Source organism: Macrotis lagotis, chromosome 3 (assembly GCF_037893015.1).
Source record: "Macrotis lagotis isolate mMagLag1 chromosome 3, bilby.v1.9.chrom.fasta, whole genome shotgun sequence".
In the NCBI taxonomy this organism is placed as follows: Eukaryota; Metazoa; Chordata; class Mammalia; order Peramelemorphia; family Peramelidae; genus Macrotis; species Macrotis lagotis.
This window is the reverse complement of record NC_133660.1, coordinates 67,943,069-67,969,645: the sequence shown is the minus strand read 5'-3', so window position 1 is coordinate 67,969,645 and position 26,577 is coordinate 67,943,069. Positions and strand designations below refer to the sequence as shown.

The 26,577-nt window shown below is 36.8% G+C and overlaps 1 protein-coding gene across 6 annotated transcripts in view; it reads left to right on the top strand.

Annotated features, from left to right (window-relative positions):
* The window catches only part of LOC141517609 (coagulation factor XI-like), a 42,390-nt gene extending 19,166 nt beyond the window's left edge, over positions 1 to 23,224 (top strand). For all 6 annotated transcript variants that reach the window (XM_074228798.1, XM_074228797.1, XM_074228795.1 and 3 more), the window contains 9 exons: positions 3,963 to 4,122; positions 5,324 to 5,433; positions 5,589 to 5,751; positions 5,852 to 5,958; positions 6,847 to 7,015; positions 9,186 to 9,358; positions 11,345 to 11,440; positions 13,333 to 13,472; positions 14,182 to 23,224. In XM_074228798.1, the coding sequence (XP_074084899.1) occupies positions 3,963 to 4,122; positions 5,324 to 5,433; positions 5,589 to 5,751; positions 5,852 to 5,958; positions 6,847 to 7,015; positions 9,186 to 9,358; positions 11,345 to 11,440; positions 13,333 to 13,472; positions 14,182 to 14,340 (1,277 nt within the window). In that variant the 3' untranslated portion in view covers positions 14,341 to 23,224. The remainder of the gene's footprint in view (positions 1 to 3,962; positions 4,123 to 5,323; positions 5,434 to 5,588; positions 5,752 to 5,851; positions 5,959 to 6,846; positions 7,016 to 9,185; positions 9,359 to 11,344; positions 11,441 to 13,332; positions 13,473 to 14,181) is intronic.
* The last annotated feature ends 3,353 nt before the right edge of the window (positions 23,225 to 26,577 follow it).

Sequence of the window (26,577 nt, the reverse complement as noted above, 5' to 3'; positions counted from 1 at the left end):
AAAGCTACTTCTACCTGCTCTGTTAACTGAGAAGGTTCATGTGAGTATTATCAGTGTCATTTTTCTATACAGGAATACATGTAGTTCATCCTCATTAAGTCCCTCATATTTCCCCCCTCTCCTCCAATCTCCATGCTCCACCTGAGTCCTGTATCTGAAGATCAAACCTTCTGTTCAACTCTGGCCATTCCAACAGGCACATTTGAAATTCCTCTGCTTCATTGAAAATCGATCTTTTTCCCTGGAAGAGGACATTCAGTTTTGCTGGGTACTTGATTCTCCAAGCTCTTTTGCCTTCTGGTATATTATATTCCAAGCCCTATGAGCCTTTAATGTAGTTGCTGCTAAGTCCAGTGTGATCCTGACTGCAGCTCCACGATATTTGAATTATGTCCTTCTGGCTGTCTGTAATATTTTCTCTTTGATTTGGGAGTTCTGGAACTTGGCTATAATATTCCTAGGGGTTGGTTTTTTGGGATCTCTTTCTTGGGGGGATCAGTGGATTCTCTCCATTTCTATTTTGCCCTCTGCTTCTAGGATATCAGGGCAATTTTCCTGTAGTAATTCTTGAAAATGATGTCAAGGCTCTTTTCCTGATCATGACTTTCAGGTATTCCAATAATTTTTAAATTATCTTTCCTAAATCTGTTTTCCATACGAGTTGTTTTTTCAATGAGATGTTTCACATTTTCTTCTAATTTTTCATTTTTTTAATTTTGAAGTATTAATTCCTGATTTCTCATAAATTCATCAATCTCCCTGAGTTCTATTCTTTGTCTGAAGGATTTGTTTCCCTCAGAGAGCTTTCTTATCTCTTTTTCCATCTGGCCAATTTTGCTTTTTAAAACATTCTTCTCCTCAATAACTTTTTGAACTGTTTTATCCATTTGACCTAAGCTGGTTTTTAGCATGTTATTTTCTTCAGCATTTTTTTGGATTTCCTTGACTAAGCTGCTGACTTCATTTTCATGTTTTTCCTGCATCTCTCTCCTTTCTTTCCCCAGTTTTTCTTCTAACTCCCTCATTTGATTTTCAAAGTCTTTTTTTGAGCTCTGTCATAGCCTGAGCCCAATTTCTGTTTTTCTTTGAGTCTTTAGATACAGGAGCTTGTGCTTCCTCATCTTCAGAATGAGTGTTTTGATCCTTCTTGGCTCATATGCAAAATATTTCTCAATGATGTTCCTCTTTTTTCTCTGCTTGCTCATTTTCCCAGTCTAAGCCTGTTTTTGGGGTGCTTCCTGAGCTTTTGGGACACTCCCACAAGGGTCTCAGTGTGTGAGGCTCTGTCCTCTCTCCTGGTCTGTGAATGACCATATGCATCCCCCTCTGCCATGGGGCTGAGGTGGGGGGTGGCCCTGCTGTTCTATTGGGGGGGGCTAGACTGTGATCAGGATCTGAATGTGGTCAGAGCCCCAGATTCTTGTTCCAGGGGCAGAGCTCTGCAATCTCTCTTCACTTCCCTCCCTGAGTTCAATGGGCTTCTGGGGGCTCCTGATTACTGGCTCTGCCTGCTTCTGTTTCCTAGTCTGCCTTGGCCAAGCTTGCTGCCTGCTGTGTTCCCTGAGGGCTGGGCTTCATGTGCTTGCTCTGACAGAGGTCCCACAGGTGTTCCCCCAATTTGTCCTCGGTGCTCCCCGGGGCGTAGCTCAGGAAATTCCCCAGCTGCTGTGAACCATGGCTTCCAGCACCCTGGGGCTGCCTCCAGCAGGCTGAAGTTCTTTTGCTCTGGTGGGCCACCCCTCTGGCAGGCTGCCCCTCCAACCCCGGGGAGCAGAGCCTTTCTGTTCTTTTCCAGGTTACCTTGAGTAAGAGAACTGCCTCATTGGGACCCTCTGTGAATCCTGTCTCTCCAAAATTTAGTTAAAGTCCTTAGTTTCAAAGTTTTATGAGAGAGTGTCTAAAAGACTTTCCTCTCTTGTATATGAGCCACTTTCAATGACAATTAAGGCTCTCTCATTCACCCTTACCTTTACCCTCCATTCCATTGCAAAATCTTTTTCTTGACTCTTTTACATAAAATATCTCAACCCATTTTACCCCTCCTTTCCCTTTCACCCAGTACATTCCTTTTTTGTCCATTGACTCCATCTTTACAATATATTATTCCTTTTTATTGAGTTCCCTCCTGCCTTTTCTATATATGTTCTTTCTAACTGCTCTAATATTTGAGAAGGTTCATAGGAGTTATCAGTATCACCTTCCCATGCAGGAACACACATGGTTCAACATCATTAAATCCCTCATAATTTGCCCTGTGTCCACCCTCTCTTTGCTTCACCTGAGTTCTGTATTTGAAGATCAAACTTTCTGTTCAGTTCTGGTCATTTCACCAGGAAAGTTTGAAAGTCCCCTATTTCATTGAATGTCTATCTTTTTCCCCTGAAAGAGGAGGTTCAGTTTTGCTGAGTGGTTGATTCTTGGTTGTAATCTACGTTCTTTCACCTTCCCAAATATCACATTCCATATTCCATGAGTCCTTAATGCAGATGCTGCTAAATCCTGTTTTATCTTTTTTTTTCATTTTTTTCAAGGTAAATGGGGTTAAGTGGCTTTCCCAAGGCCACACAGCTAGGTAATTATTAAGTGTCTGAGACCAGATTTGAACCCAGGTACTCCTGACTCCAGGGCCGGTGCTTTATCCAATATGCCACCTAGCCACCCCAATTCTGTGTTATCTTGACTGTAGCTCCATGACATTTGAATTGTATCTTTTTGGCTGCTTGTAATATTTCTCCTTGATATGAGAGTTCTAGAATTTAGCTATGATATTCTTGAGAATTTTTGTTTTGAGATCTCTTTCAGGAGGTTATTGATGAATTCCCTCAACTTCTATTTTGCCCTCTTCTTATCAGGGCAATTTTCCTGGAGTACTTTTTGGACAATGAAGTCTATGCTATTTTCCTGATCATAATTTTCAAGTAGTCCAATCATTTTTAAATTATTGCTCCTGGATCTCTTTTCTAGGTCAGTTGTTTTACTTTTGATTTTGTTTTATTGTTCTTGATTTCTTACAAAGCCATCAACTTCCCTCAGCTCCATGCTACATTTGAAGGAGTTATTTTCTTCAGAGATTTTTTTTATCTCCTTTCTCATCTAGCCAATTCTGCTTTTTAAGGTCTTCTCCTCATTGACCTTTTGGATGCTTTTTCCTTTTGACCTAAGTTGGTTTTTAATATGTTATATCTCCCTTACTTGCTTTTCAGAGTCTTTTTTGAGCTCTTCCATAGCCTGAGACCAATTCCTATCTTTCTAGGACACTTTGGATACAGAAGCTTTGACTTTGTCATCTTCTGAGTGTATATATATATATATATATATATATAAATATATATATATATATATATAAATATATATATTAATTTTTTTGTAAGGCAATGGGGTTAAGTGGCTTGCCCAAGGCCACACAGCTAGGTAATTATTTAGTGTCTGAGGCTGGATTTGAACTCAGGTACTTCTGACTCCAGGACTGGTGCTGTATCCACTGTGCCACTTAGCCACCCCTGAGTGTATATTTTGATCTTCCATGGGACCAAAGTAATTGTCTATGGTCAGATCTTTTTCTTCTGTTGTTTGCTCATTTCCTTAGTCTATGACCTAATTTTAATGCACTTCCATAGATCATAGATTTGGGGGCTTTTGGGACACCTCTCCAGGGACCTTAATTCCTTCAAGGTCTTATGAGAGACTAAGACTGCTCTCCTGGCCTGTGCTTTAATCTGTGTATGATCACAAGTATTCCCTTTTGCTCTGGAACTGCGAGGAGGCTCTTTGCTCCACTATGGCAGTATAGGACTCCAGACTGCAATCTGGATCTGAGTTTGGACAAAACAGCAGCATTATGCCCCAGGGTTAGCAGAGAGTATGTGGTAAATAAATGCTGAATGAATGAATTCCACTGTCATTGAAAGATTGCAATGATAAATTTCTTTCTTTCTTTTTCTTTTTCTTTTTTTTTTTTGTAGCTTGTATCCGGGACATTTTCCCTAATACTGTCTTTGCTGATATCAACCAAGACAGACTTTTCACTCCTGATCCTTGGGTGTGCCAAAGAATTTGTACTCATCATCCTAACTGCCTGTTTTTTACATTCCTTTTCAAAGAATGGCCTATAGAATCCCAACGGTGAGAGGGCAGAGTCAGTAGGATATAATTCTTTTATAATGAATCTAACCAAGTTCCTGTGTTCTAAACTGCTGAATACTTTTAAAAACCTGGCTTTAAAATATTTACAAGAAAAGAAATGATTCAAAGTTTAGCAGTGGTCAAAAGAATTGTATTTTTATGGTACATATCCCTGGATACTGAGGACTCAGCTATTTTCAAGCCTGATTACTCTAGTAATAGTAGGGTCCATAAGTGATTTAAGTTACCACTCCTCATCTCTTCCTCCTGTCCCTTCAGAAAATCTCAGATAAGTTTGAACTGGTTCCTTTCTTAGCACGCAACACAATCCTAATTCATGTCTAAGTACTGGGTTTATATTTGGGAAGAGTGTCATTTCAGAAGTAGAAAGAAAAATCACCCCTTCCCCCTACCAGCAAATGACCAATCTGTCTTAGTGCATGAAATAATGATTCATTCTTTTAAAAATCATTGCTCCCTTTTCCTGTGTTCTGCTTTATAAATACTAATGTGGAAGGGGGATACATTAATGTGAATGAAATTTAATATAGTTGAAAGAACACAGGATTCTGAACCCAAACACCTGAACTTAAGCCCTGGCTCTGTCCTTTGTGATCTTGAATAAGTCAATTCCTTAGTTTCATGAGATGATCTCTATATTTAAGGTTGAAGTCATGTCCCAAATGACACATTACTTTCCTTCTTATGACCTGAAAGGCCCAGGAAGTATCAAAATTCCTAAGGAAAAAGAAGTGGTATTCATTATGGAGAAAGGAATTAGATAGGTGAAGATTAGTATTACCTCCTATCAAACTTTTGCCCATTGGATAGAAAGTTGGACTGGAGTCAACAAGACCTGAGTTCAAATCTAGCCTCAGAAACTTTACGAGCTGCTTGTTCCTGGCCAAGTCACTTACTAATCTTTGTCTCATTTTTCTCATCTGTAAAATGGGCATAATAGTAACCTCTCCTTTCCTGGGTGTGAGAATCAAATGAGAGTATGTAGCATATTGTGAGTACTTTATAAATATTTGTTCCCTTCCTCTTTTCCTTCACTTCACTACCCCACCTACCCCAGTCCATAAAAATAGGAGGAAAATTGAGACTCTATAGTCATAACTTGTACCATAGTAAATATTTGGAGCTTCAAGAATTTCATTGTATTATGTAATTTAATTGCACTCTCAAATCTTTCTTTTAGAAATTTATGTCTCCTTAAAACATCCCAAAGTGGAATTCCAACTACCCGTATTAACAAAGAAAATGCCTTTTCAGGTTTTAGCCTATTAAGTTGCAGGCACAGCGTCCCAGGTAACCAATACCTTCAGTTTGGTAATGATTGACTTTGATTAAGAGAATTATTATAATAAATATGATCATTACATGCACTTTATCTTACATTTCTGTGTGTGTGTGTGTGTGTGTGTGTGTGTGTGTGTGTGTGTGTGTGTGTGTTTACTGTCCAGTGCTTTGTCATGGCACAATTTATTCCAACACTGACTTCTTGGGAGAGGAACTGGATATTTTGGAGGTCAAAGATCACAAAGTCTGCCAAGAAAGTTGCACAGATACTGTACGCTGTCAATTTTTTACTTATTCTCCACCTGAAGAATCATACAACAAAGAGAAGTAAGATGGATTTTCAAGCATTACAGAGAAAAATTATGCAATTACTTGAAAATGCATAGATACCTTTTTCCCCTAGTGACATTCTTATTCCTTCAATCAGAGGTAAATGTTATTTGAAAATGTCTTCAAATGGATCTCCAACTAAAATACTTCATGGAAGAGGAGGCATCTCTGGCTATACATTAAGGCTGTGTAAAATGGAAAATGGTAAGTGACCTGTCCCTTGAACAACTTGCCTTATGAAATCCAAAAGAATTGTAATATCTATAATAACATTACTAAAGATCTATTTGCCAACTAAAATGATTATTAACCAGGTCTTAATCACAGAATTTAACATTATTATTTACTTTCTCCTATAGGTCTTATCTTCTAATTAGAATGATACAGGATACCTGCCATTTTCTCTTTATTTCTTTTATATGCATCAATCTATATCCCTTTTAAAATATAAACTTGCTGAGGACTGGGACTGTTCAGGATTTTTCTTTATATATCTAATACCTAGAGTAGTGCATATGGTGAGTGCTTAATAAATGTCTGTGGAAAGGTTATTTAATTAAAAAAATGCTTTCTTCTTTGAATTTCCACCCTGGGTCATGGGGTCTTGATTAGTCTAAGCTCACTATTTCTAACTGACTCCAGAATAGACCATGATTTGCCCCAACCATCTTCTTATGAACTATACTTCTTCTTAAAGCTTCTTTTTACTTCCTGCTGGTGTATTTTCCATCTTTTGATGTGGGAATATAAGAAAATCAATTCCACCATTGCTTTATAATCCCTTGTTACTTTGCAGATCTAAATTCCCCCCCCCACCCCTCTCTGTACACTCCTCATATGTCTTGTCTGCCCTTATTAGAATACAATCACCTTTGATAGCTTTTTCCTTTATGATGCATGTCTCAACCTTAGGACAGAGTAAGGCCTTAACAAATGCTTTTTCATCAACTAATTTATTTTTGTCTAGGAGGTATACAGTTAGAGGATATTGAATAAAAAATAAGAGATTTAATGTATATCCATTTATTAATCATCTATCATCTATCCTGCTGCCTACTTATCTGTTTTATATGTATATGTGTATTTCTCCAGCCTGCACAAACAAAATTAGAGGAAAAATTGTTGGTGGAACTAACTCAGTTCCTGCTGAATGGCCATGGCAGGTAAGCTTGCATGTCACATCACCTTTCCAGAAACATCTGTGTGGAGGATCCATCATTGGGAAACAGTGGATATTAACAGCTGCCCATTGCCTTGAAGGGTTAGTCTTTTTATTTTTTTTTCAAGTCAGTAGTCATACCCACCTTTGAGATCTGTTCTAATGAATAAAACTTTTTCAAAATGCATATTATAAAATGATTGAAGTAGAAGAGGTCATTGGACTGGTGGGTTCAGAGGTGGAAGTGACCTTGGAGGTCATCTGGTCCTATCCCCCCATCTTATAAATGAGAAAAAAAGGAGGACCAAAGAGGCTAAGAGATTTGTCTAGGGTCAAATAGTCTTTAAGTATTGGATATTCAGACACCAATTCTGATGCCCTTTGTACTAGACTATACCTCCAAATAGATGTTATCTAGTTGTCCCTTCATTTTATATGTAAGGAAATTGCAAGGTCGCATAGTACTTGTTAGAACTATGTCTTCAACCCAGGTTTTCTAAAGCACTCCAATCCATCACTCTAGGGCAATATTGGGTTAAGATTAAATTAGAACAAAGATAAAATACTAATCCAGGGCCTGCCAACAGCAGTAATTTAAGCTTTATCTCCTTGGGATAAATAATTTCTGTTCAATTTTATAGTATCCTTGCCCAGGACCCCCTTCAACCCCCACAAATCCTTAGATCTTTTGACAATTTCTATTTGTTTGGCTGCTTGGTTTTATGAGAGCCCACCTTTTGTCCAGGAGAGTCATCGTATAATACTCTCTTTTCTTCAAATCTTGCCTCCTACTGGTTCCTATGCTCTCTGGATGACAGAGGAAAAGAAAATCATAGGACTATAGATCCAGATATAGAAAGGACTTCAGAGGTCAGTTAGTTTAACTCTCCCCATCTTTGCCCCTTCCATTTTATAGATGAGGAAACAGAAAGATCACACAGGAACCACCAAGTATAGTACAGATAGATAGCAAGCACCAGCAACAGAGTTTCTCCTATGCAGTCAGAGACATTGTTCTTTCCACTGTATCAAGCCAGCTCCCTCTACATCCACTCATGGGATGCTCCTCTTTGATGAGCCTTATTTATCTATGGCCTACAGGGCCATGCCCCAGAGGAACTTTTGCATTAATGAAGAAAAATAGAGAAGCCCAAACTGGAGAGTTAATGCCCCAGGGAATTTTAAGGAGTCACAATTTGTCTCTCCCACCTTGGATTATTCCCTGGACTATGACTTCATTTAGACTACATCCCTAGGGATCAGCTAGATGTAACAAAAACAGTCTTATATAATCATAAAGTTAGAAGAGAGTTTAGATATCACTAAGTCAACCTTTCAAATTACAGAAAAAAAAACTGGGGACTAAGGACACTAAGAGACTTACCCAAAGCTATACAGTTAATTGGGAATAGAGCTTGAACGAGAACTTCTCTTTGTTGTATGATTCTTCAGGTGGAGAATAGGTAAAAAATTGACAGCGTACAGTATCTGTGCAACTTTCTTGGCAGACTTTGTGATCTTTGACCTCCAAAATATCCAGGTCCTCTCCCAAGAAGTCAGTGTTGGAATACATTTTATACATTTTGCCATGACAAAGCACTGGACAGTAAACACACACACACACACACACACACACACACACACACACACACACACACACACTAAGTCAACCTTTCAAATTACAGAAAAAAAACGGGACTAAGGACACTAAGAGACTTACCCAAAGCTATACAGTTAATTGGGAATAGAGCTTGAACAAGAACTTCTTTTTAGGTTTCTCATTGCTGTTAAGTCATGTGCAACTCTTCATGAGCCCATTTGGTACATTTTGGGCAGAGATATTGGAATAGTTTGCTATTTCCTTCTCTAGCTCATTTTACTAAGGAACTGAGGCAGACAGGGTTAAGTGACTTGCTCTGGGTCACACAGTTAGTAAGGTCTTCCTGAATTCAGGCATTCTTTCTACTTCATTGCCCAGGTCCCTGGTTTCTTGTACCTATATATGGGGAGGAGTGAGTGATTGGACTGGGTAGTAGTTTTTCTCCTTTGTGTAAAATTTATGCCAGTGAGTCCCTTCTGCACTTGAGGAGGAGGTTGGTCCCTAACATTGTGACCCATAAAGCTTAGTAGCATCATGTCATTGTTTTCCTTGTCCCAAGTCCACCAAGAGCCTTTAATATAATTTATGCAGGAGAGGCAAATTAGAGAACTCATGCTTTCCTAAACTACTTAACCACAATAAATATTTTCAAAATTTACTTTTGTTATTTAGACTAGAGGCTGCTACTTTACATGTCTATGCTGGCTTCTTAAACCAATCTGAGATACATGGAAATACCCCATTCTTCAGAATTCAAGAGATAATTATTCATGAAAAATATGAAATGGCACAACATGGGTATGACATTGCCTTGTTGAAAGTTGAAGATCCTATAAATTTTACCAGTAAGTAAATATTTATTTGGAAACATAATCTGTATAGTTACCTAGATGAAATATTGTGTTAGTTACCTAGATGTAATATTGTGTAGCATCAACCATGAGGTCTTAATTTGGTAATCTAGATAGTTATTTTTTTTTAGTTTTTTTGCAAGGCAAATGGGGTTAAGTGGCTTGCCCAAGACTACACAGCTAGGTAATTATTAAGTGTCTGAGGCCGGATTTGAACTCAGGTACTCCTGACTCCTGGGCCGGTGCTCTATCCACTGCACCACCTAGCTGCCCCAATAATTATTTTGTGATTAGGGAAGGCATAAAACCTGGGGAGCCCTGAAGATCATGTGCATGTCTCCCAGTAAAAGGCAACTGACTAAGTGTCTCAAAGGTGAAACTTATGTCTGATTATTGAACATTCTAGAAAGGTATATATATATATATATATATATATATATATATATATATATATATACATATATATATATATATATATATATACTGTAGAAAGAATATTGAAGAAAGTTTGTTTATTAAAATAATAGAGAATCATGGAATTACCAAGCTGAACAAGAACTTTATTATCTTTTCCAGTTCTTTCCTTTTGCAGAAGAAAAACAATATTGCAAAAAAGAGAGGTTGAGTCACATAGTGAATTAGTGATTGAGACAGCATGGTGTCATGGGAAGACTGCCAGACTTGAGGTCAGAAAATCTAGATTCTATTAATCATAGTGAGGCCATGGAGAACTTAACCTCTCTGAGTTTCAGTTTTCTCATATGTATATAGGGATAATAATCCCAGTATTACATAATTTATAGAATTTTTGTAAAGAAATTACATTGTAGAGACAACATAGTTGAATTGAAAAGAATACTGAACTTGGAGTCAGAGACCTGAATTCAAATCCTGAAGTCACTATTTGTGTGACATTGGAGAAAAAACATACCCATTCTCTTCTATAGTTTTTTCATCTTTACATTAAGAAGATTGGCCTAGGTGGTCCTTAAGGTCTCTTACATTTTAACTCTATTATCCTTAAAGAATAGAAGAATGGGAATTGTTCTTACTTTTAGGTCTTTTGCCCCTTGGCTCAGCGACTTTTTTTCAAGAAGTGTTGCTGTTATTGCTTGTCCTTCCTTCTTGAAGAAGACCAGTGACATCGGGAAGATGATGTCTTGACTTTCAAGCGAATTGTATTTAAGGGAGGGAGGGCTGTGCAAAGTCTCCATCCTTACTTTCACGTGAAAGGCACTAGCATATAGTGCTATTTCATTTGTTCTTCACAGAAAACTTGGAAGGTAGATATCATTGCTGCCCTCATTTTGCAGTTGAGAAAACAAAGATAACAGTCGTTAAATGACTTACCTAGGGTCATACAGCCATTAAGTCTCTGAGATCAGATTTGAACTCAGGTCTTCCTGACTCCAGACTCAGCACTTTATCTGTTGAGTCATTACATATATATGTATATATGTATATATGTATATATGTATATATGTATATATATAATATATATAGATATAGATACACACACACAAACACACAGCTAAATATAACATTAGGAAGTCTCAGTTCAAAACCTGACTCTGTTTCTTAGTCTCTGCTTTTACTTGGACAAGTCTCTACTTTTACCTTAATCTCCATGGATCTCAGTTTGACCATTTTTTTTTTGTCAGGCAATGGGGTTAAGCGTCTTGCCCAAGGTCACACAGCTAGGTAATTATTTAGTGTCTGAGGCTGAATTTGAACTCAAGTCCTCCTGACTTCAGGGTCAATGCTCTATCCACTGTGCCACCTAGCTGACCCAAGTATGCCCATTTGTAAAAGAAAGGGTAGGACTGACTGATACCACTCAAAAGTCCTTTCCAAATCTATGATTGTCCTATTTGCAGTGTTCTTTGCCATAAAGATTCATACAACAGAGATAATAGAAAACTCTAAAAAATAGGGAAAATTTATTTTCCAAAATAACTAAACTTTCAAATTAAATTTTAGCTCTCCAACAACCCATATGCCTTCCTTACAAAGGAGATGGAAAAATGAAATATACAGACTGCTGGGTGACTGGCTGGGGCTACACAAAAGAAAGAGGTAATGAATGTATTTTAAAATATATTCTGTTAAAATATAGGAGGAAGAGAAAAAAGCAATATACATGGTAACTTTGTTGTATATTTAAAAGGAATAGCAAGTTATATGTAGTAGATTTGCAGTTTTATGTTCAACCATCTTTTTATTATACTATCTTATGGAATAATATATGCTTTATTCTAATTTTTTATTCCAAAATTAAAAATAAAAGTTTTTTTTAAAAAATTGCTCTGTTAGCTGTTAGAAGTTGCATATATAGACAGGGCACAGGAAAGAACAGAATATAATGATATAATATAGTAAAAAGAAGTACTGGGAAGAAGAGAAGGGAGAGGAAGAAGGAGCTAAGATATTTTACATGAGTCAAGAAAAAACTTTTTTCAAGGGAGTGGTACAAGGGAAGGCGAGGGGGGAATGAGTCAGCCTTTATTCTCATCAGAAATGGCTCAGAGAGGAAATAACATACACACTTAATAGGGTATAGACTTTATCTTACCCTAGGAAAAAAATGTGAAGAAAGGGATGGGATAAGGGGGAATGGGGGAGGGAAGGGGGAAATAGGTGATAGAAGAGAGGGAAGATTGTGGGAGAGGGTACTCAGATACAACACACTTTTGGACAGGGCTAGGATGAAAGGAGAGAGAGAGAACAGAATAAATGAGAGTAGGGAGGAATAGAGTGGAGGGAAATACAGTTAGTAATAACAACTGTGGGAAAAATAGTGAAGCAACTTCTCTGGTGAACTTATAATAAAGAAGGCAACTCATCCCAGAGATAAAGCATTGCAATCTGAACACAGACAGAAGTAAATATTGTTTCTCTCTCAATATTCTTGTGGTTTCTCATCTTCTTGCGGGGGGAGGGAGGTTTATGTTTACTCTTATAACAAAATTATTGTAATGATATAAAATAAATAAACCAAAAAATAAATAGGAAAAAGAAGACTGCCACTGAGGGGGAAACCACTACTTTCCAAGGCATTCATTCTACTTTGGAGTAACTGCTTAATAATTTTCCCTTCTAGCAACCTAATTTCTTGGCTTTTTAACTTCTGAAACCCATTATTCCTTGTTCTGCAAAAAGTAAATTTAACAATAAAAAATAAAAAAAAAATTCCTCTTTTCTTTAGGAAGTATCAGAATGGCAGTGTATTTGCCCTGTCAGATAAGAGTTGGAAGGAATTTGAAAGATCATCAAGCCCAAGTCTTTATTTTGCAGCTGAGAAAATACATTGAAAGTTAATTAACTCATCCAGGATCAAACAACTCATAGACAACTGAATCAGGATTAGAATTCAGGTCATTTGGAGCCCCACAAAGCAGTCTTTTCGACATGGTCCCTTCACTTAAGTGACAACAACCTAAAGTCTTAATTGAGCAATCTAACAGCAACCTACCTTTTCAGCTTCACTGTAAACTTCTCTCCTTTATGCAGTCTTTTTTCCAGACAAACTGGACTACTGAACCTGACTTGAGGTTTCCTCTCTCTGTCCCTTCACACAAGATGTGCCTTCCATGCCTAGCCTGGGGTGTGCTCCTCTCTTTATGAGTTCCAACTCAGGTGGAAGCCTAGGTTAATCCTCACAACTGAATGTGTTCTCTCCTTCCTCAAATAATTCAAGGAAGGGAGATGTTTCTAAATTTGAGCATTTCACCTTTATTTTGAGCCACTGCAGTTTCTGCTTTGCTCATAGAGTATGGAGTCCTCTTTGACGCATGGCATCCTCATTGGTGTAGGCACACCAATCCTGTGCCAGTGTCTCTGAGGTCTCAGGATCAATTCCAGAATTCTCCAGACAGACATTGTATATATTAATGTAAAGGTTCTTCTGACCTCCATGGGGACATCATTTATAACACATAAAACGAAGGTCTGTGTACTCTCTATTGTAGGAAAAGTACAAGATACTCTTCAGAAGACTTCTATTCCTTTGATAACCAATGAAGATTGCCAGATGAGATACAGAGAACACAAAATAACCAATCAGATGATCTGTGGTGGTTATAGAGAAGGGGGGAAAGATACTTGCAAGGTAATTGGGGAAGGTTGTACAAATATGAGAAAGCTTATATGAACTATTTGGAAATCAGGGGCAAGGGGTAAAGGTCTAGACAAACATTTTGTATGAGATGCATTCCTTAGCTCAACATTATCTCATCTGATCCTCACAATAATTGAGAGTTACATATGCAGTGTCCATAGCAACATATACATACATGTCATTTGAATATGTATGTGTATATAACAGGGTGTCTGAGCCTGGAGTCAGAAAGACTTGAGTTCAAATCCAACCTCAGACATGCACTAGCTATGTGACTTTGCACAAGTCACTTAGTCCTGTTTGCCTCAGTTTTCTCACCTGTAAATTGGCCAACCACTCCGGGATCTGTGCCCAGGAAACTCTAAATGGGCTCAAACATGACAGAAATGACTAAACAACAACAATAACAACATGTTTATATGTATGTGTGTATAGAAAGATATTATATGTATTATGCATGCATGTACACATACATACATACATACTCAAATGATAAACCTTGACCATTTCATATGTAGGGTTTTTGCCCTACATATCTGAAGTATGTAAACTGAAGCAAAAGCAATAATAATGAAATCCTGATACATTGAGACTGAAGCACAATGTCAGAAATCTCTGATCAGTTCTTTAGGTAGAAGTTCCTTGAATGTGAAAAACTTCCATCTTTAAACAAGCCTTTTCCTCTTGCCACTTCACACAGGGAGATTCTGGAGGCCCCCTATCCTGTCAGAACAATGGCATCTGGCATCTGGTGGGTATAACCAGCTGGGGGGAAGGTTGTGCTCGACCAGGACATCCCGGGGTTTATACCAAAGTGGATGAGTTTGTGGACTGGATTCTAAAAAATACTTCAACATGAAAAGGATCCTCAATATATTTTGCCTCTAGGAAATAAGAAATAAGTTTTTAATTGCAAGAGAGTTTTGCAGTAAATTACTTCCCTTGGTCCCAGTAAAGACCAGAAAGTCATCAGTTTTCCTTTGCTTTTATTTTGAAATGTCATGGGGGAAATGGCGAATTGACTGAGGCCTGGAGCACTTGGGTTCAATGTCTGCTTCCATCTTCTGACTATGACTTTGAAGAAGTCATTTAAACTCTCCCTGTTCTCAGCAACTCTCCAAGTCCTGTAGACTAGGTGCCCACCTGCATTGCAGTAGAAGATTCCTTATCAGAGAATAAACTATAACAATGAAATCCAAGATCTAGTTCCTATTCTCATACCACTAGGATTACTTCTGTCTGCAAAAAAAATAGGACAGAGAGAATTCAACTTTTAGCTCCTTTGTTTTGTGATTTTAAAAATTAAAGTACCCATGTTGATCATACTACTGATACACATATTTATTAAGCTAAAGATGTACTATGCAGTTTTTTTATTGGGTTAGGGATGATTTATGATACTGGGAATTCCTGGATGAACAAGGCAAGGTGGTCCTTTCTCTGTCAATACCCTCTGCTTACAGAGTTGCTTAAAGCAGTATTATCAAATGCAAATAGAAATGATGCCACAAATCTAGCTGGGTGGTACAGTGGATATAGCACCAGCTATGGAGTCAGGAAGACCTGAGTTCAAATTTGACTTCTTGCACTTCACACTGTGTGACCTTGGGCAAGTCATTTAACCCTAATTACCTCACATCCACGGCCATCTCTAGTCATCCTGATCCATAACTGGTGAATGGACCTAGATGGCTCTAGAGGAGAAAGTGAGTCTGGTGACTTAGCACAGCAATGCCCCCCCCCCCATATCCAATTTATGTGCTTGTGATGACATCAGCTCCCCGATGTTATGGCCTTCTTTGAGAACAAAGGACAAACATCACAAAAGAATCCCTGCCAGCAGTAAGTAGACTTGGTGTTAAAATGTAGTGTTATCTATTTGGGAGTATTTCTAATGATTTTGTTAAATATTTCCCAGCTACATTTTCATCTAATTGAGACTGCACTGGCTAGTGTTGCCCAAATGAGTCAGGTAGCTATGTGATGGAATTTAGTGTCCTGAGAAGTTAATTGATTTTCTCAGGGTCACAGAGGTAGCATGTATCAAAGCATAATTTGAACTTGGGTCTTCTTGTCTTCCAGACCAGTTCTCTCTTTCCTAATCCATGACTACTTCCTATTTAGAAGACAATTTTAATAGATAATGACCTTAGATGCAGAAGGAGTGAATGAAATTGAACATGTTCAAAACAGAACTAATTATTTTTGTCACCTAGTCCTCCCAGGGATGTGGGGGGGGGTCCATGACTAGGGAAGTACAAACAGTATCAAATTCAGGATTTGCACTATATGAGCCCAATAGAAGTAGCATTCACATCACCCTTCAATGAGGCAGATGTTCTGATTGCTGTACCAGATGTTTTTTACTTTCCAGGATGCCTCCCTTGAAAACACATTGCTGATTTTCTCATCTATAAAATGAGGGTGGGGGTGGATTAGATGATAACTAAAATCTTTTGCAGGTATAATGTTATACTTATTCTGTGTTTGTTAATCCTTAGATAGAGATGTCCTTAGGGTAAAGCGATACCATATGGTGACTCCAATCTTTGCACAATGGAAATCCCAATAGTTCTGCTATTAGAAAGTGATTGAGGCAGGTAGCTAGCAAAGGAGTAGGTGGCTCTAGTCATATTCAAACAATATCTTATAATATTCTCACTGTAATTTAGGTAAGTCTGACTTTCTCCCTCTCTAGAAGACCTTTCTCCTCTCAGATTGCACACCCCTGCACACTCCTTTTTGTGCATTATTTTTTAAAGGTAGGAGGCTTGGTGTGTCTTACTTTCCTACAGTCACAGAGAAGGAGAATACTGGTGTGTACAGTTTTGCAGTAAAGAATAGCAGAAGTTTATGCAGTTTCTTAAATGCAATGCAGACTGATTTCCTCCTCGTATTAATTTCTGAACCCATCTGAATCAACTTGGTGAGATGGTCAAAGTGATATATTCACTTACTCAAAGGCTACCCACCCAATGGTTTGTCATAGTTGTGGCTTTTACTATGTGTTTTTTTCCCCATTGTGGATCTCTTTCCAATGTGGGACTGTAGTGTTGGAGGGGGGGGAGGAAGAATAGAATGATATTTGGAATGTATTTGGAAGGTGTATTTGGAAGACTTTAGTTAGGAAATTAGGAAACCAATTAGGAAATATATTTTGTTTGGACTTTGCACAGATATCACTTTCATAATATTTGGTGAATACATCAGCTGTTTACATCTCCATTGATTACATTATTAAATAGCAGAGCCTAGGAAAACATAAATGAAGTAATGAATACAAAAGCATTTATAAAGCACTAGGCAGTGTGCTAAGCACAGGGATTACAAATACAAAAAGCAAGAAAATCCCTGCTCTCCAGAAGCTTATATTTTAATAGAAGATTACAGGGGCATGGATATTTGGAACTGGAAAGACACAAAATGGGAATGTGATATCATAGAACAATTGACAGGGTTTTCATTTTCATCTATCTTAAAGTCATATAATTTTATTGTACACATAGGAGAAATCTTGAGAGGAGTCTTTAAAGTTATATTTTTATTTCCTGTAAATCAATTTAAAAAAAATCAATGAAAAATTCTCTTCCTTTAATATAGTTATATGTAAGTAAAAGTGTCAGCTTTTGTAAAAAATAATACCCACAAGTCCTTTCCATTCTCATGTTTTCTTTCAAGATTATTTTTTCAGGTGTAAATCATTCTGTGCCTTTTAATAAGCATTAAATCAACAAGAGGACCTTTACAAAATTCAATTTATTTTAAAACTATCACATAGCCATAGTTGGATTATCCTCTGACTCCTAAATCTAACAAAATTTCTTGGACTGTATTTTCTTTAGTAAAGTCTACTGTAAACTACTCAATAAATAATTATTGATTTAAATAGAGTTACTTAAAAAAACAACCAGTTAAACCTCTAAACTTATATTCCTCAAAATGGACAATAGCTAGGAATTAGAAAAAAATACTTCTGATATTTTTTATATGAAATTCTTAATTCCTGGTTCTCTGTAATTCTAAAAGATATGTGGGTTGTTTGTCCTAAACTGTCAAAATATTGTTGAATGAGTCCTTTAATTAAGTAATATGTGTTGTCAGGTTCTGAAGTCAAGAGATTGTTGCTGTTCACTTGTTCCAATCATGTCTGACCCTTTGTGATTCCATTCAGGTTTATCTTGACAAAGACATTTGAGTGGTTTGGTTTGTCATTTCCTTTTCCAGTGGATCCATTTTGTCAGGCAATCAGAGGTTAAGTGACTTGGCCAAGGTCACAAAACTAGGATGTGAGGATGAATTTGAACTCAGATCTTCCTAACTTCAGGTCCAGGGCTCTATCTACTGGACCACTAACTGCCTAAGAAGGCTAGAGGAACTGGGTTCAAATCCAATTTTTGATGTTTATTAATCTTATGATCATAGGAAGCTATCTAACCTCCCTATGTCTCAGATAACTGTGCTGTATAATGAGAGGGGTGAAACTAGACAGCCTCAGGTCTCTTCATTTTTCTTTAAGTTCTTTTAATCTTATGCCCTTAATAACCAAGCAGTAATTATATGAAGTAGAAATTACCTCCACCCCTTGGCTGATCTTCCAGCTTTCTCCATACTTCAATATAAAAGAACCTTAGAAATAGTTCAAGGAGTACTGGACTAGGAATCATAGGAACTAAGACACTTAACTGGGTGACATTGGGCAAATTACTGAATCCATCTGGGACTCAGTTTCCTTATCTATAAAATGAAGAGGTTCAGTTAACTGATCTCTAAGGACCAAGAAGTTTCTTTCTTCTTCTGGATATAAGATCCTATGAACTTTCTAAATCTCAAAAACCCTTTAAAGGATTATTTTGAGAAGGATAATGGTCTAGAAGTCCGAAGACCTGCATTCTAACTCTGCCTTTGCCTAGTCACACTTCTCATAAAAATAAAAATACTTGTCCTGTCCTGCCCTGCCCTACATTACAGGTCTTTGTGAAAATCAAAGATAATAATGTAGTCTGAAATGCTTTGTTATTTATATAAGTGGTAGATATGATGTTTACCAGTTTTAGATGGAATCTAATTCTTAGTAGAAACAGGAAATTGAAACATAGCATACAAAATCACATTTATATTATTTTATTATTTATATATAGTTGAAAGAGCTAAATTTGAGTGAGATTAAGTGACTTTCTCAGGGCTCAGATAGTAAATTATCTGAGGAAAGATTCAAACTCAGCTTTTCCTGATTCATAGTCAAGCACTCTATTATACTTAGAAAATTTCCTGAATTTTGGTCCACCTCCTTTTTAGTCATTTTTTATTTCTCCCCCCCTTTCCATTGAAAGATTCTCCTCCTTTGCAGAGAAAGGAGAATGATTTGAGTGTGTCTAAACCTTCTCTCTGTCATTTGTTATCATCAGCTAAAGAAGTTTAGAAAAAAGAAAGAAAGGAAATCCATTTATTGCCTTTAACTTTCCCTACAGGCACAGCTCGTTCTTATTTCATTTGGCCTTGTTTGTTCCTCTGAATTCACCCTTCATCACTCACTCCCTCAGGGCAGACAACCTTATCATCACAACTCAAAAACTGTTACCCATTAGTGTCTGCTGCTATTCCTTGATCTTGTGTATCCCTGCAAGTCTTGCCTATACTTTTGTATACCACGATCACATTCTTGCTACCCTGCTTGTCTCTTTTCCTTCATGATGTACTCTAGATGGAAGCCTCCACATAGTCCTTCCTTTTTTCCCTTCTGTTTCCTCTGTGGCACAATCACCCTGAACCCAGAGTTACAGTATCAGAAGAACTATTATTTGAGGAATTTCAATCAGCTCTGCTCTTGAAGTCTAGAATCTCAAGGGGTTATTTTTCCCATTAGATGTGTCTTTCAATATTTTTTTGTTTTACACATATAAACAAGTGAGAGGGGATAAACTGAAGATGCCCAAGGAATAATTTTCTAGAACCAATTTTATTTCAGAGGGTTGCAAAATGACAGTAGTTGAACAAGACACAGTTTTCACACTGAACAGTTTTGAAAATATGTTTTTCAGATCCATTTGTGATTTAGGATGAAATGACTAGACTGTTAAATGATAGCCTCATGTATTTCATCAATCTAGAAGGTATAGATTTAGTAAAAGACACATAACTGTGCTTGACCTTAGAACAATTGACGCAACTAAATTAAAGATATGGATTCCATTTTTGTTTTCCATTTTCAAGGATTATATTATTGGAAATTGATAGTATATCTAAACCTTCTGCTTCTTAGTGCCCACAGTATATTAAAAGCTCAGGGAAAGTGAGAAGAGTTTGTAAACTCATTCAATGAATTTCAAAGCAGCTCTAATGACTTATTCTGATTGAGTTTATTCTCTGGATTTAATATCACCTTTCCCCAACTTGCCACCCAGATTTAGTGCTGCTGTTTCAGAAGGAATGAACAAATAGTAACTGCTTAATATATGCTTCTTCCTCTCTCTTTTTTAATATTTGTAAATCTGCCTCTCTAGCACAGTGTCTGACACATAAAATACATTTAAGAAATGCTTATTGAAAAACTCTTGAATGGTTGCTTGATGAATTGATAATGAGGCAGGTGACAAGTGACAATTGGTTTTAGAATACATTTTTGTTCCAATCTATTATTCAACAGTGTAGAGAATTCCTTTATAAGGACGTTGCAACTATCCAAGCAGATCAGGATATGTCAAAGCTAGAGAGGACTTTAGAGATAATCAAACATGATAATACCCCCCTCTCCTATTTTATAGATAATGAAAGAGAGACCCAGAGAAGTAGTGACTTCTATAGAACAACAAGCTAGTTAGTAGGAGAGTTGGCATTCAAACTCAATTCTTCTAATTCTGAGCTCAGTGTCCTTTCCAGCACATTCTCAGATGTTATGGAGAGTACCTGCTGCTCCAGTCAGTCTAGAAATAAATCTTCCTTACTTCTCTGTCTATGTAGATGGTAGTGCAGAGGATACCACCATCCTTTTAGTCACCCAGGCTTACAATCTTCAACTTCTCATTCTCTCTAATGCACAGAGAAGAGCAACCTCCCTTCAATATCCAATCAGAAGGTCCTGTTATTTGATCTTTCATGCCATCTCTTATTTATGCACCTATCTCTTCCCTGATAATGCTATCACCTCATACCTAAAGATGCTGGCCTACTCTTAGTCTTCCTGCTTCAAGTGTCTAGTCTATTCTTTCCTCAGTTGTCCAAATAGTCCTCCTAAAGCTCAGGTCTGGTCATGCTACTTGTCTATTCAATAAACTTATATAGTTCCCCTATCACTGCCTGAATCAACTATAAAACCTTTGTTTGGCTTTTAAAGCAATTATAAACCTGAAGTCTTTTTACCTATTTGGTTTTCTTGCCCCTTATTCCCTTTATTTAGTCTGCAGTCCAATGGCACCTATCTGTTACCTGCAAAAAACACTACTCTCCAGATTATAAGCATTTTTATTGACAGTCCTCTTTACATCTGACTTTTTCCTTCTATATTTTGTCTTCTGGCTTCTTGCATGTCCTTTCTTGATTCCTCTTAATTCTGGTATCTTCTTCCTTTTTGTTTTTAGTTTTTTTTTTTGTAAGGCAAATGGGGTTAAGTGGCTTGCCCAAGGCCACACAGCTAGGTAATTATTAAGTGTCTGAGGCTGGATTTGAACTCAGGTACTCCTGACTCCAGGGCTGGTACTCTATTCACTGAGCCACCTAGCTGCCCCAATATCTTCTTTCTGAGATGATTTCTGATTTATCTTGTATATGTCTTGTTTGTACCTAGTTGTTTATATGTCATTTTCTAAATTAGACAATGAATTTCTCAAAAGTAGGGACAGTGTTTTGCTTTGGTATCTTGGGTACCTGAAAAACCAAGTGATTAATAAAGCACCCCCCTAATAAAATTTCCAAATGTTTTTGACTCAGTTATTTCTTTTACTCACTAGGTGGCACTCTTAAATCAATATTTGTTGAACTTATTAACTGCAACTCTGAAATGATTTTATTTTGTAACCTCCTAAACCAAATATTGTATGTGTGTTATCTGACAACATCAATTGAGAAGAGACACCTTAGAGTAAATAGATTTGATTTTTCAATAATAGGAGCAGCAAATAGAATACAGTCTTGTGTGCTTTATCTAGACTTTCTAAGTTGTAGATCTCAATTATACAACCCAGCTAGCTCCTGCCCCATACCCACTGCTAATAATTGGCCCCTAGAGATTGATGGGAAGAAAAGGGACTTATCTAATTCAGTCTAAACAGTGATAGAGATACTATATTAAAAACATGGTAGAATGTCACAGGATATGAACTCTGCTATTATTAAGCAAGTGACCTTTTTTGGCAGAGTGACACAGTGGAAAGAGGGATCATTTTGGAATTAGTGTACATATCACTCCAGCTCTCTTATTTACAACCTGTGGGACGTTGGGCAAATCACTTAATGTCTTTATACTTTAGGACCTCCTGTATAATATGATGGCATTAGACTAAAAGACTTTTATGATGCCTTCTAGTTCTTAATCTATGACCTTAAGAGTAGGCATGTTATTTAACTCTCTAGGCCTCACCTTCTTCCTCTATAAAACCAAGGATTGGATTTTAAAGTCTTCGCCTGGTGTAATAGTTGTAATAATCTGTATATTAATGGTGTCAAACTCAAATAGAAACCAATCACTGCTTCCACATTGAATACTGAGTTAAAAACACACAAATTAACATTATCTATTTGCTATTACATTTTTTTTAGGTTTTTGCAAGGCAAATGGGGTTAAGTGGCTTGCCCAAGGCCACACAGCTAGGTAATTATTAAGTGTCTGAGGCCAGATTTGAACACAGGTACTCCTGAATCCAGGGCCGGTGCTCTATCCACTGTGCCAGTTAGCCAGTTAGTTACATTTTCATTTGTTTCAATAAAGATTTCCAATTCCATTTCAATCTTGGTTCAGGAGGCATTCTGGGGGATTTGTTGGTCATATGTTTGACTCTTCTGCTCTACATCATCACTATTTGTGACTGATGAAAAGCAGTGTTCAGAGACTCCTGACAAACATATAGAGTACCTCAGTCTTATAAGCATAAATTGGATTTGTTCTGTATACTGGTCAATAAGACTGAAGTTCAGGATGCTTCTAACTATGTACTCAGGTCCTTCCTGGCTTCAAAGAGGCCATCATTGGGCATAAATTTATTTATGAATATCATTACGTGACCATATCCTTTTGCTATCACATTGGCTGTTACAGTTGTAATAACATCAACTTCTACACTATTTATCCAAGGAGAAGTAGGCAGTTATGAAAGTAAGTTCAGGCATTTGTGAAATTCATGACTCAACATATTCTTTATTATTGGAATAGAGCTTAGGGATCAATTTCATTTTTTTAACAAGTCATTTGAGAAATCAGACTGAATCATAATCATTTCAAGAGAAAATACCAAAGATATTCTCAGGCTCCATAAAATCACAAAATCTGCTTATCAAATCACCCTTTGATATAGAGGCACAACTTATCTAAGAAATAGCATCATAACTGACCAATGAATACATTAGCATTTAAAGCTCTTCCTATCTTGAGCCTCCCCCCCCCCAACCTTATTTTACATTACTCCCCTTCATGTCTGTTATTTTCAGGCTAAATTGGACTACTTATTTTTTCTTAAAATTAGACATTCTAGGGGCGGCTAGGTGGCACAGTGGATAGAGCACCGGCCCTGGAGTCAGGAGTACCTGAGTTCAAATCCGGCCTCAGACACTTAATAATTACCTAACTGTGTGGCCTTGGGCAAGCCACTTAACTCCATTTGCCTTGCCAAAAAAAAAAAAACCTAAAAAAAAATTTGACATTCTATCTCACCTTCTTGACTTTGTAAAGGTCATGTCTAGAACATATTATTTCCTCACTTTTACCTCTTAGATTGCTTAGCTTCTTTTAAGGTTGACCTGAAAGGTACCATTTTCTATGGAAACACAACCCTCTCAGCATATAGGATTTCTAGAATAGCTATACTAAGTTCAAGGTATTCTGTGAGTTCAACATAATAGCTCAAGATTTCCCCATGATGTGTTTACTTTTTCTTCCTCTCAACAATTAGAGAACAGAGTTTGCTAGAAACATAGGCTTTTAATGAAATATCAGCGTATGAAAAATCACAGTTGATCATTTCTCCCCGTAAATTAGGGGATAATTCTCCTGCATAATTAGATTATGCTTGATGGTCTCATCTACAGGTTATATGTATAGCAAGTGGACCATCAATGTCTCTTCATAATAATATTGAACAATTTTCAGTGGGCTGTTGTTGGGCTTTCTTCCAATTAGATGTAGTGACTTCACTGGGTATGTTGCTCCATTGGCACCTACTGGTCTGAAGGTGATTCCATCCCAGGTGGCCACTGCTCCATTGGGCTCAAATGGTCTCCTATTATCTCCCAGAACCACAATTTTGGGATGACATCTCTATTAGGCCATTTACTAGCCTGTTAGGAAATAATGGTTGGAAGGCCTCCCTATTAAAACCTGGTTAATAGTTTTTAGTCATAGCTACCAGTGACTCTCCTTATAGAAAAATAGTCCTAGGATAAGATATGTTCTTTTATTTTGGGCAGAAAGAATAGCCCTTTGTTCCAAGAAGCTAGATATCTTACTTAGGTTTAGATATTTCTAAAATCCTTGGAACTTAGCATGAAAATGTATTTGAGTCAGCACTCAGGGTAAACTAAGGATGCCAGAATATTATTTCCTACTCAGCCTTCATTTCTGTGCATTTTAGACAGAAAACACTTGATACTTCTCTATATATTAGTGTTCTCTTCCTCTTCAAATTAGTTCTTTATAGGGTCATGGGATTACAGATGGAAAAGTGAAAGAGATCTTAGAAAATCTTGGATCTAAAGAAGAAACCTGTTGAGGGCAAAAGTCTACTTAATTTAGACTGTATTTACATGGCCTATCACAGTGACTGTAACATAACAAGTAAACAATATATATTTGTCAAAATGATTTAAAATGTGATTTCTAGGTTTAAAAGATATATATTTGAAAGATGCTGGTTTGGGGAACAGACAAGTCAAATTTAATTTTTAAAATGCAAGAGATAATGTTTTTCTTTTTTTTAAATCAGAAGTCCCAAGAGGGGATGATTTTTTTTCCCTTTTAAAATAAGAAACTATTCATACATGTTATGAATAAGTGAAATTGGGGTGGCTAGATGGTGTAGTAGATAGAGCACTGGCCCTGGAATTAGGAGTACCTGAGTTCAAATGCGGCCTCAGACCCTTAATAATTACCTAGCTGTGTGGCCTTGGGCAAGCCACTTAACCCCATTTGCCTTGCAAAATTCTAAAAAAAGAATAAGTGAAATCTCCTTGAATGTTGGGCCTCAGATAGGAAATAGCCAAGTCATCTAACATTCCTTTTTATAATTGTATGAATTTTTTAGTTGCCCCTTCCCACAAATTCTATCTTAATTATTAATTAATTAATTATTAATTATTAAATTTGAATATTTGCAATAAGGTCATGTTTAAATTTACTGCAAAGATATCTCTTTGAGAGACAGATTTAGTAGTGGTATTGCTGAATCAAAGACTATATCCCATTTTATAGCCCTTCAGGCATAGTTCCAAATTCTTCCCCAGAAAGCCTGGACTAGTTCACAACTCCACCAACCATTCATTAGTGTATGTATTTTTCCACATCCCTTCCAGCATTTATTGTCTTTCTTTTCTATTATGTTAACCAAGCTGATAAGTATGAGATTTTCAGAGTTGTTTTAATTTGTATTTCTCTAATCAATAGTGGTTTATAGAATTTTTATATGACTATAGATAACTTTGAATTCTTTTGAAAACTGTGTGTTCCTATATTTTTACCATTTTTCAATTGGAGAAGGGCTCATAATTTTAGAAATTTGGTTCAGTTTTTTATTTATTCACTAAGAAATAAGGCCTTATCAGAGAAACTTGCTTAAATTTTCCCCTAGTTTCTTGCTTTCCTTCTAATTTTCACTTCATTGGTTATGTTTGCACAAACCATTTTACATTTCATGTAATCAAAATTATCCATTTTAACTCCCGTGATCTTCTCTATCTCTTATTTGAACATGTCATCTACTTTTTAAAATTTTTTTAAATTTTAAAATTTAAAATTTTATTGATATCTCTGACTTTTTAGATCATCATAATTTCCCCCAGTATCCTTTCTCCCCTCCCAGAGGGCTATCCCATATGACAAATAATATTACTTAAATACAAAAAAAAAGAGAAAGGAGAGCAAAAAATTAACACAACCAATAAACACATTGAAGAAGTCAGAAAGCTTGTGGAATGTGTAATACTTGTGAACCTTCATGTCCAAGAAGAGGTAGGGAAGAAATATCTTCTCATATCTTTTCTATTGAGCCATGTATTCCTTTTATTATTTTGCAACATTCACTTTTTGGCTTGGGGTGTGTGTGTGTGTGTGTGTGTGTGTGTGTGTGTGTGTGTGTGTGTTAGTTACTCTTTACTTTTAAATTATTGTAGTTACTGTGCATTAGATTTTGTTTTGTTGACTCTGCTTACTCCTATCGTCTACTGATTCCCCCCACCCCTTCCCAAGACATTCCCTTTCAAATTATATCATCCTTTTCTCTTTCTCTCTACTTCTTTCATCCAAGAGAGTCCTAGAAGTCAGGCTACTAATCAGAGATCTTTCACAACTTGGACTATTGCTTAAGGTAGGACTTAAATGCACACATATATTACTAGATGAACACCACAAGTTGATAGCTATGGCCTTCTTGGCTAATTCATTAAAAATAAGCTTGCTAAATCACTACAGGATGTTGATCTAAAAAAACAGGAGTATCTTAAACCAAATGACAAACAGTCTAGGAGAAAATGACATATTTTCAAATGTCAATCCTTTGTCTTTAATGATCTTAACCTACCCATTAGAGATCTGAAAAGAATATAAAAATTCACTTAGAGGAGGCCGAGCCAATATGTCAGAGTAAAGGCATGGAGTAGCCGAAAAGCTCCCAAATTTACCTCCGAAGAACATTTTGTCTCAAAATGAATTCTGAAATGGGAAAACCAACAAAAGGATTAG